Source organism: Dipteris shenzhenensis, chromosome 7 (assembly GCF_047967505.1).
Source record: "Dipteris shenzhenensis isolate YYH24624 ecotype China chromosome 7, Dip_SZ_1.0, whole genome shotgun sequence".
Taxonomy (NCBI): domain Eukaryota; kingdom Viridiplantae; phylum Streptophyta; class Polypodiopsida; order Gleicheniales; family Dipteridaceae; genus Dipteris; species Dipteris shenzhenensis.
The window spans coordinates 19,596,311-19,607,735 of NC_141602.1; the positions used below are offsets into that span (position 1 = coordinate 19,596,311).

Genomic DNA, 11,425 nt, shown 5'->3' on the forward strand with positions numbered 1-11,425 from the left:
CAAAGAGAGGGTTTACTACTCTATTTCTTCATACCTTGTTTCCACCTCTGTAAGCTGTCGACTCGCATAATAGATGGGTTGCATTCTACCTGCCTCTCCTTTTTGTAGCAATACAGCACCAACTGAATGCAAAGATACACTTGGATTTACATAAAAGTCTTGAGACCACAATCAGGGGGCTTCAATATTGGGCCCTTACTCATGGCCTCCTTAAGTTGCTGATAAGACTCTTGTTGCTCCACACCCCATTGGAAAGAAACTCCTTTTCTTGTCAACAAGTTCATGGGATGCACTATCTCTGTGAAATCATCACAAAAGCATTGATAATACTTGCTCTTTCCTAGAATTCAGTGAACACCAGTGACACTCTCAGGACTTGGCAATGCCATGATTGCCTGAACCTTGTCAGGATCCATTTGCAGGCCTTCTTCAGACACAATATGCCCCAACAAGACTACTTTTGTTTGAGCCAAATGACACTTGCTAGGATTTAGACACCCTTTTGCTTCATCAATCCTAGCTAAGGCCATCTTTAACTGCTCCATGTGATCTATTCGTCGAGAATAAATGCAAAAATCATCCAAAAACACCCTTATGAACTTCCAAGTAAGGCTTGAGCACTTGACTCATGAACCTTTGAAATGTAGCTAGTGCATTGGTCAACCCAAAAGGCATCACTCTGTAAGCAAAAACTCCCCAAGGTGTCACAAATGATGTTTTTTTTAAATCTTCCTCCCGAATACGAATTTTAAAGTACCCAAAATACCCATCACATACAGAATACATCTCATGCCCTACCACTTGGTCTAGTATTTCATCTTGGAATGTCAAAGGAAAATGATCCCTCTTAGTGCATGCATTCAAAGGACAAAAGTCCCCACATACACGCCATTTATTTCCTTTCTTTGGTGTGACAACTATAGGAAATATCCATTTTGAATCATCAACAGGAAAGATGTTCAAGTAGTCACTGTTACCTCTTTCTTTAGTGCCTCAGCTTGGATCAACCCCAATCGCCTTAAGTGTTGCACAACTGGCTTGCTTTCTGGCTTCAACTCAATCTTGTGCTCCACAAGAGAGACTAGTCGAACCTGTGAATAGCTTGTTGCAAAGAGACATGGAAAATCATCGAGCATATCCAAGTATTGGAGCTTCTCACTACTTGATAGAGAATCACCAAGAAGCTCTTCATTGCATTGGCATCATTTAGTGTGCTCCACATCCTCCACATGAAGTGTCTCAAGAGTGTCTCTACAGGATCTTCTTGTACCACCACCTTGTTCCCTCTTGACTCATCCCGATTAGCACCAAGACAAAGACCAAAGGCCACTCCTTCCACCTCACCCTCTGAGCTGGACTCCTCAGAGCTACTCCTCTGAGCTACACCCTATCTCTTCTTCTTCATTGGTTAAGTCAGAGCTTGAACTCTTTGATGTTGAAGACGACTCCTTGATAACTTCCTTTTTGTGGCTTCTGATGTTGTAGTATTTTCCTACAAAATCAATTCTCCAGTATCCCACTTTTGAACAGCCTTCACCTTGCGTAGCCAAGGCCTTCCCAAAATCGATGGATAGGCACGTGCATCTGGCTTGGTAGGGATCACCTAAAAAGTAGTCGGCACAAAAATTCCACATACATCCACTTCTAGATTCTTCACAACTCCTAAGGTCTTAACCCTAGTGTTGTCAGCCAATTTGATGTGATAAGGAGAGGTAGTACTAGAGTATTTTAAATCAGCATCTATCATGGTCTTCTCACTCATGACATTAATCAATGCACCTCCATCAATGTGCACATTAGAAATCACTTTACGATCAATGATCACATCAACCACAGGTACATCATCACCAACATCTATATCTACCTTTTGAACAACAAGAATGGCACACATCACGACAATGGCTTTTCCGGTGGTATAACAACAGGTTGGTGACTTATACATTCATCATCTGATATTTCCTCCTCCTTTATAGCTCTTGGAACAGGTCCATAGTGAATTACCTCTTCGCTTGATGATAAAGTGAAAGAGCTCTTCTCTACCTCCACTGCATGTGGCTACTCCCTAAACACCACATTGTGGCTCACTATGATCTTCTTTGCCTCTTGGTCATATAACTTATAGGCTTTCTTTTCATCACAATAGCCTAAGAAGATACATTTGGTGCTTTTTGGTTGTAGCTTGTTTCTCTCTTTGTCTGGTACATGCACATAGCATTCACACCCAAATGTTCTGAGGTGGGAGACCAATGGCTTCTTACCACTGTAAGCCTTATGTGGTGTTTTACCTTTGAGTGCCTTTGTATAGCTGCAATTAACGATGTAAACTGTAGTATTGATAGCCTCAGCCCAAAAGTGGTTTGGTAGTCCAACACCTTTCAACATACACCTCCCCATCTCCACCGTGGTCCGCATTCGGCATTCAACAACCGAAATTTGCTGAGGCATATGTGGTGTCATCATTTGTCGCTTGATCTCTTTGCTCTTGCAAAAATTTCCAAACTCTGTGGAAACAAACTCACCACCACCATTTGATCTAATTTTCTTCACTTTTCTTCCTGTTTCATTTTCAACAAGCTATAGCCATTCTTTAAATTTACCAAAAGCTTGAGCCTTTTCGCGAAGAAAGTACACCCACATCTTCCTACTATAGTCGTCGACAATCAGTAAAAAATAGGAAGATCCCCCCAAGGCCTGTGTAGGCATCTTACCACACAAGTCAACATGCACCAACTCTAGAGGAGCGTTTGCTCTATTCTTGCTTTCTTGTGGGAATTCTTTTGATTCATGTATCACTTTGACCATATAGGCATAGTGAATGGCTATAAATCCATCATATTTCAGCCTATCCACAGGATACCTAGCTCTGGTAGACCTGCGCAAAATAGGCTCACTACCAAGTGCTCTCAAGACATCCCTTGTCTTCCTTACTCTAGGTGTAACAATAGAAGGAATACCCAACTCATCATCAAAGCTCTGTTCTGAGCCACTGGATTCACCATCCCCATAAGAGTGGCCTGCATTCACATCAACCATGGGCTGATCTACTTTCTCTTTTCCCTTTAGTGATACTTGCATACCACTATCTGCATTGCTTTAAGGAGATCCTCCTGATATCAATCTGCCTATCCATGGCAAAGTATGTGAACCATTGCTAGAGGACACTATAGGTCCACTAATATTTTGTGATTGCTGTTGTGAATTCTGTGCAGCATTACCATTTTGTGCATCTACATCATCAATCACATTTATTGGTTTATACTAGCTACTCATCTCATCAAAAACATCTCTGCTTACTGTAAACTTACGAGTAGAAGGGTTATAACATCTATACCCTTTCTGCTTCAGAGAATAACCAATAAAGATGCACTTCTCAGCTTTTGGATCCAACTTGGATCTCAACTCATCTAGCACATGAACATAGGCAATGCAACCAAAAACTTTCAAATGAGAAATATCTGGTTTCCTACCAAAATACCTCTCCTCTGGCATCTTGCCATGTATTGCTACAGTGGGAGTCCTGTTCATTATGTAGACTGTTGTAGCAATTGCTTCAACCCAATAATAATTTGGTAGGTCTTTTTCGTTGAGCAAGGCACGAGATACCTCTCCAATATGCCTATTTTTCCTTTCTGCAAGTCCATTTCGCTGTGGGGCATGACATCATGAATATTGCTGCTTTATGCCATGCTCCTACAAGAAACTTGAAAACTCATTTGAGAGGTACTCTCCCCCTCCATCTGACCTTAGGATCCACATGACACAAGAACTGCAAACATACTTCCACAATCTAACTAAGAGAAGACATTGAAATACACAAGAACCACGACTCAAAATGCACAACTCATTGACAATTTCAAATCTGCATAACCGCCATTGACTCGTTCATGAATCCCATGCTCATATCTCCCATGACAAGATCAAACATGAACATCCCTAGACCTCTTTGTCACATCAAGTGAATCATCTGCCTCGAATGCTCAAAGCCATCACCCCTCTTCTATGCCATCAAACACTTACAAAGAGTTCTTCAATTAACACATAGCCAACAAACACTACTTCCCCATAGCCTATGAGCAAAGAAATGAACAACACGCTATGTCAGAACCCACCACAACAGAACCCACACCAAGAGCAACATAAGTAGTCAAGTACTTCACACAAGCACCTCCTATGAAACCAGACTATCTTCTTTTATGAGATCCATGATCAAGTATGGTGACAATCACAAGAACTCCTTCGACCAACAGTATGCCATCTTCATTTTGGAATTGCACCTTTGGACTGCATGAAGCCCACTGTCTAAAACCATCCATTGCCCATAGTTCCGTCACCATAAACAAGGCCTCTTCCCATGATCAACAACAAGCACCAGGTTCGCTATAGCTAGCCACCCTCATTAAATCACCGAACTGCTAGCAACCCGTTACAACTCTATATGCCACCCACAAGCTCCCATCGGTATCCTTAAGACTAAGGTGAGCTAAGCTCCAGCATCGCAGCTCGCGATCCTTGGAGTTCCCAACATCTGAGGTCTTTGCAGTTCCACCCAGCACCCGCTTAGGCAAAAGCTTCTCTGCCCTCAGCCTCCAAGCATACGTGTGCCCCTCTGACACAACTAGCCAACCCCCATGCACTCGCTGCAGCACCCCGTCACCCGTCTCCTTCATGCAGTGATCACAGCCTCTCGACTTCTTCTTTGCTTTTGGAGTACACGCCTCACTCATCTCAGGTACTCCCTGGCCTGCATGGTAGAGACACTCCCTACCAAATGAGGAAGCTCTTGGCTTCCATCACCCCCCGGGCAGGATTCCCCAAAGCCAAGGCCCCCATGCTCCAATATGGACAGTCATCCTCCTCATCAAATCCAACCACTCCCAGTGAAGGCAACGGCCGACTCTTCCAGACTCCCATCCACAGCCGCCTTCCCCACGTACATGCCATCTCGCCATCCAGAAGCTTGTCTTCTCCTCACGTAGCCACCTTGCATTCAATAGACATGTCACCATATGCATATAACCACTCTCCAACTTTCCCCCAAAACTTAGACCAAGGCTTTTAATTCCCAAATCCCAACCTTAGGCACCACCCTTGCACATACACTTCTAGCAAAGCCTTAATGCTTGATTGCCGCATATAACCACACATTCATGAAGCCCACAATTCGTGACATGGATTCTCACACGACTTACAACAAATCAGAAATCACTCATGGCAAGATAAACACATGACACATGACAACAATGAAAGGCATATGTCAACCCGTCATCAACACAACACACACTGGATACCATGTTCTGGAGTGCCTAGTGCACCCACACTGTACATCATCATTTCCCACTGAAACCCTGCAAAAAAAACCATTCATAAACTCAAAGAGTTTTTTAACATCAGAGTATATTCTTTTGATAAAAGGGTGCTCACAGATCCCAAGATGAAAACTATTTGACTATGTGCAAGGCTAAGTGCCTACCCGCAAGCATGCAACAAGTGAAAAAACTATTTACATTTTTATCCACACAACAACAGTATTTACAAATGACTTTAAATGAGTAACATCAATGAATGGGTTGTTACCACATGACTTTCACACTTGCCATTTTACTTGATGGAAAGTGCAATGTAAATGTTTCATAACCACATGACCATACATCAACTTACAAATCATCTATTCCTATTATAGATTTCTAACATTTGTACTTCCTCAGTCGAGTTTAGCCATTCGCTACTACAATGTGATAGCAAATTCATCATTAGTATGAAATACTATACTTTTCCATAGAATAATGTTTCAATCTTTCTTTATAGTAGAACATCAATACACAGCTGTCTATCCAGAACATTCTTTGGTTCAAAATACCTATAGTCTATTTAAAATTTATTTTGGTGTGTCTATATGTTTGCGCAAAGCATCTTGTTTGGACTAAATCTCCTTAACCTTTGATTGAAGGACAAATTGATGTGCCTTCATATTCTTCAATTAGTCAAAGAGGTCACTAACCCTTATTTGATCAATTATAAGCATGGATTCGCTGGATTCTGCATCTGCGATGGCTCTCTACAATTCTATCCATAGTTCTTTGATTGTGCCTCTGAAAATTACCAATGCTTGTTTTAGCTTGGTGTTTTTTTCAACAAGTTTTTTTGCTCCTCCTCAAGGGCAGTAAGTCTTTGGCCTCGCATTGCCCTTTCTTGATCCACTATCTCAAATTGCAACTTTGGAGACACTCAAAATTCTGTGCTTGGACCACCTCTGATTGAGCAATCTAGCCTAAACTCTTAAGCACTCTATTCATCATTTTCGTCCTACTTGGATAGGGATAGCTTGAGAGAAGGTAGAGGTTCATCAAGATTCTACACCACAAGAAGAGCCGTTTTCATGCAAGCAAAGGGCATGGCTGAATGGGGATAGGTTGAGAGGACTTTTACAAGGTGTTTGAGCTAGTGGGGAGACTTTTGGAAAATACCATTTTTTAAGGTAAAATGAGTAAATGCCCAAGTGGTGGTAGGGGCAATAGAGGAGCTAGGGGGAGGAAGTGGGGACCAAGGGAGATCTCTCCACCAATGAGAGGCCAATGTAGTTTCCTCCATTTTTTTAATGCCCAAGCTGTCCTTACTAATTGCCTAATCTCAAAATGAGGAGGTTGCTTGGCCTTTTTGCAATTCAAATCTCCCTTAATGAGTGTACTTATTGTCAACAATAATGATTATCTTGTTAAGATTATTATGGAGTTAAAACCTCAAAATATCAAACCTTTCTATGACTTTAGCATAGCACATCCCTAATACTTTAGACCTCAAGGCAAAGAAAGACCAAGGTATTTAGAAAGCCACATTTACAAAGTCTCTCAAAGTGGAGCCATAAGAACATCTTAAAAACTCAAATGTTCAAGAATTGGTGTGCAATGAGAGGTGGTCAATCTACATTTTTAAAGGAGATGTCATTTCGGGAAATAGATATAGAGAGGGTGACCTTTGATTTATATTGTTCCCTATATTTTTGTTTTCAACTATCTTTATATTCCCATATTTTTTATGGCTTTCATTTTTTAACTTTACTATTTTCAAGCTATAATTCTTTACAATGAGTTTACAACCAATGGGACATAAAAATAAGACAGATTAAATATTGTTCTATTGCCCCACTTATCTCCAATCATCTAAAACACTAAAGTTGGTCAAGGAAAGGACTTTGGACTTTGAGGCTAGGGATGGATGATGGTATTGATGTGTCTATGCCTTGCTTATTGATACCTGTGGAAGGCTTTGATCATTAATGTATTCATGGTTTGCTTATTCATACCTAGCTTGATAGTAGGTCTAGAAACAAAAAAGGTTGAAGATTAAAGAGAGATTCTCAAGCTTTTAATAACTATTAATTGTAATTAAGTTGTCTACCCTCCTTTACAATGAATGGACTTAGTTATTGTGTAACCTTGTATATCCAATAAAGTCTCTAATGACTTACGTGGATTGAATATTGACTACATTTTTTTATGCACTTCCACTCTTGTTTTTCTTTAACTTTGCCTTGCATGGTAGGGTTTTCCTTAACAAATTGAAAACCTCCATGTTCCTTTAGTTCATGATTTAATCCACTTGAGAGTATGAGTGACTTGTCTTTATCTTTTTATCGGAAGAGTAATCACCAATGACCTCGCTTCTACAACCATATGAATATAATCTTTGTGATCCAATCCCTTCCTCTTCCACATGCACTTCAATTACTACAAGAAAACCACATTTGCCAACAAAGACATTGAACTTAAAAAAACCTGCTAATATAATCTTCTATAGATGAACAATATCAAAGCTTGTAAGTATTACTTGGCGTTACTAATTCACTATAGGGTAGCATTTTATTGAGGCCTTGGAACTCATAGAGTCAATCTTCTATAGATGAACAATATCAAAGCTTGTAAGTATTACTTTGTGTTACTTATTCACTATAGGGTAGCATTTACTTTGTGTTACTAATTCACTATAGGGTAGCATTTTTTTGAGGCCTTGGAACTCATAGAGTCTGATTTTTGTTTTCTTCATAACATTTAGTTCTCTCTCTCTCTCTCTCTCAACGATAGTTCTCTCTATAAACCAAGCGAATGCACACGTGCGTGGTCATGCACAGCATGCCTCCAAACTTGCGATTTAAATCTTATGGATACAACATCACAATTGAAAGGACATTAGGACAGAATATGTCCCGACATTAACAATACCAAGATCTTCCAAAAGCACATTAATATCCTTGAGGAGATACATCCAAAAATCATCTCCTACTGGAAACAAAGTACAAAGTGAGAAAAACAAGTTTTGTAAATCTTTAAGAATTAAAATCCACAATTAAATACTTAAATCTCGTGGGCTTGACTCAAAGAATGCCCTTGACACAATCTGATAACCTTGTAGTATATTCTCCTTATATCATAGTTTCCAAATTGATTACTCGAAAAATTAGAAGTGTATGACAGCTTTACATCCTAATGCTAATCTGTACCACTTTGAGAATATGAGATGCTAAAAGTCATTTGATAGGGTAGGTGTTTGGCAGAAGCACACACCTCTCAAAGAGGTCCTAAAAGAGGCTAGTCTTCTTCATGACTTCAATGAATTCCTCTTGATTAACCTCTCCGTCACCTTGAGGCAGAAGGAAAATATTAGAACGAGTCCGAAAAAATAAGGAAGATTAGAAACAAGTCGCAAACAAAGAAGATTTAGTGAAAAGCATCAGAGTGAGAGTTTGTTAAGGCCTGCAGGCAAGCATCAGGGTGAGAGTCTGTTAAGGCCTGCAGGCACCCACACTTCTTGTTGATTTAACAGCAGTCCTCTTTTGAACTTTCAACACCTCAAATCTACTCAAGAGCAAGCAGAACAATTTCAAATCAAGGTACTGCTTTAGAAGCTTTTTTAACTTTCAAGACCTCTTCCACTCAAGAGCAAGCAGAACAATTTCAAATCAACGTACTGCTTTAGAAGCTTTTTCAACTTTCAAGACCTCAATTCCACTCAAGGGCAAGCAGAACAATTTCAAATCAACGTTTTAGAAGCCTTTTCAACTTTCAAGACCTATTCCACTCGAGCAAGCAGAACAATTTCAAATCAACGTACTGCTTTAGAAGCTTTTTCAACTTTCAAGACCTCAATTCCACTCAAGAACAAGCAGAACAATTTCAAATCAAGCCACCACTTTAGCAGCTCGCAGAAAACCACCAATCGAACCGGTTTGGACCACACCATGATGGCAATAGGACGAAATTGCTGTAGGGATGACAAAGCCCAGGTTTGGTTTGGATTGTTTGCAAGCTTACAATCTCAAACACACCACCAACAAATGCAAACTTTTCAGCGTTCCTGTAATGCTTCAAGCTTTTAAGATGCAGGCACAATTGTAACGTTACCATCACGATCTGCTTCATCGATCATTTCCCACAGCTCGTCATCAGAAAGGTCCTCTCCAACCTCCTTCGCGACTCGTTTCAGCCTCTCGAACGTGATGTTTCCCTGAACAATCGCAATGGTATAAGATTTTGTAGAACACAAAGAACCAGAACGCGTTAGGACTCACTCGCTTATCATCGGCAAAGAGCCTAAAGGCCTTGAGGATTTCCCCCTTCGAATCTCGCTCGCCCATCTTCTCTGTCATCATTTGTACAAACTCCTCAAAATCAATCGTGCCACTTCCGTCCTTATCAATGTCTGCTATCATCTTCTTGATGTCCTGGAAAAAGCCGTGGGAATCTCAGTCAGAGTGCGTCCCTGCTGAACCCGCCCGTCCAAAATGACAAACCCACCTGGTCGCTGGAATCGAATCCAAGAGCTCTGCAAGACCAGAAAAGCACATAGTTCAGATCGCGACCCCTTCAGTAATGGGCAAAAGCGCCTATTTGCTACATATATGGTCTAGCCCAAACCTCATTGCCACCTGCAGCTCCTTTGCGTCGATCGTGCCTAACATCAGAACAAATTATTCAGCTCTAAGTCGCCATATGCAATCCATTGCCCGTAGCTGCAAGCGATGCCCAAACAGGATAAAATACCAGATCCATCCGTATCGAAAAGATCGAAGGCCTCTCGTATTTCCTGCCGCTGTTCGTCGGTAGGCTGCGTCCGGATCTTGTTCTTGCCTCGCGGGAGAGGCCCAGATTTCCGGAAACTCTGCAAAGAAGCAGGAAGCATGAGAGGAAGTGAAGAAGTAGCAATGTAAAAAGTTGGGGAGGTGGGAGGAGGATGGCACAAACCATGGCGAAGGGATGGACAAGAGGCACAGTTGAGGGGAGATGAAATGGAGGAAACGTGTGTGTTTTTTCACCAAAAAAGTGTGTGTGAGAGAGAGAGAGAAAGAGGAGAGACAGAGTGTTCTCACCCCAAAAAAATGTGTGTCTGTGTAAGTAAATCCGATGGGGCTCCTAAAAGCTCATTTTCTGGTGGGGGGATTGGCTACACTTGGTAGAAATCTAGAGATCTCCTCTCTCTCCATTTTAGCCCTCTCTTCTCTCTCTCTCTCTCTCTCTCTCTCCACATTTTCTGGTGTGTGAGAGAGAGAGAGAGTGTGTCTTCACAAAAAAAGGGTGTGAGAGTGTCTTCGAGACTGCTTTTTTTTTGTGTGTGTGTGTGTGTGTGTGTGTGTGTGTGTGTGAGAGAGAGAGAGAGTGTGTGTGTGTTTGGACACCTACGCATTTTTCATGCATTCGTTGCATACGTCCCTATATGATCCTTACCTTATAGGTAACATTTCCTTGCACCTTCTAGAAGTGTCTTCCCACTGCTTCTAGCCACCATGCTTAGTGGAGAAGATTGTTAATTGCGTTAATTAATTTGCATCTATTGTTTCACCAAAAATGTGGGTGTGGGTGTGAGGCTTTCACGCCTCCTCTGGCCTTATAGGAACCTCGGCGCTCTTATTTCCTTTGGTCTAAAGGTATCTATCAGATGGACCGTTTAATCTTTGCAGCAATTTGTCCCTTTCTTTGGGAATGCTTTTTGTAATATAATGACAACTACTTTTCACCCCCAAAAAAGAGTGTGTAAAACACATTCCAAGAGTGGTACTAGTATAGGGTGACGCGCGTTGCTACTTCATGACAAGTGGAGTTCTTAGAGCAGGGAATGCTGGAAAATTTGCCATCTCCCCTAGCAGAACTTAGCGCAACTTGGCAATTGTCCCTGTGATTGCTTGCTTAGATTTCTGCCTACAACTATGATCCATGGGCCCCGATTGATGAATGTTGCCCAGTGTAGCGGAAGCGCTTACGTGATGCAAGAAAGCTCTTTAAATCTGGAGATTCTAGGCTCCTATCCCCACATGCCAGGGTAGAAACTCATTTTCGCCGCCACCGTCTCCAATAGGGCTAGTATTTGCTTGCAAGAGGTGTCGACATTTACATGGGAACAAGTCAAGCACCAGCAGAAATCAGCATATTTGTTGAGT

The 11,425-nt window shown here is 41.4% G+C and overlaps 1 protein-coding gene across 4 annotated transcripts; it reads right to left on the reverse strand.

The window, feature by feature from the left end:
* Positions 1–3,975: 3,975 nt before the first annotated feature.
* Positions 3,976–10,334, reverse strand: LOC147900061 (caltractin-like). Of its 4 annotated transcripts, XR_015541310.1 has the most exons (8): positions 10,035–10,229; positions 9,909–9,945; positions 9,789–9,816; positions 9,563–9,715; positions 9,396–9,498; positions 8,559–8,634; positions 7,597–7,724; positions 3,976–4,633 (listed from the first exon to the last, which is right to left on the reverse strand). XR_015541310.1 is itself a non-coding variant. In XM_087377040.1 (7 exons), the coding sequence occupies exons 1-6, from the start codon at positions 10,171–10,173 to the stop codon at positions 8,573–8,575; spliced, it is 522 nt and encodes a 173-aa protein (XP_087233166.1). In that variant the 5' UTR covers positions 10,174–10,229; the 3' UTR covers positions 8,258–8,276; positions 8,559–8,572. The 4 variants fall into 4 exon arrangements, 3 of the variants coding, with proteins under 3 accessions (XP_087233166.1, XP_087233167.1, XP_087233165.1); XM_087377040.1 differs by lacking the exons at positions 3,976–4,633; positions 7,597–7,724 and adding an exon at positions 8,258–8,276; XM_087377041.1 differs by lacking the exons at positions 3,976–4,633; positions 7,597–7,724 and adding an exon at positions 10,236–10,334 and having other exon boundaries at positions 8,382–8,634; positions 10,035–10,152.
* Between the last annotated feature and the right edge of the window lie 1,091 nt (positions 10,335–11,425).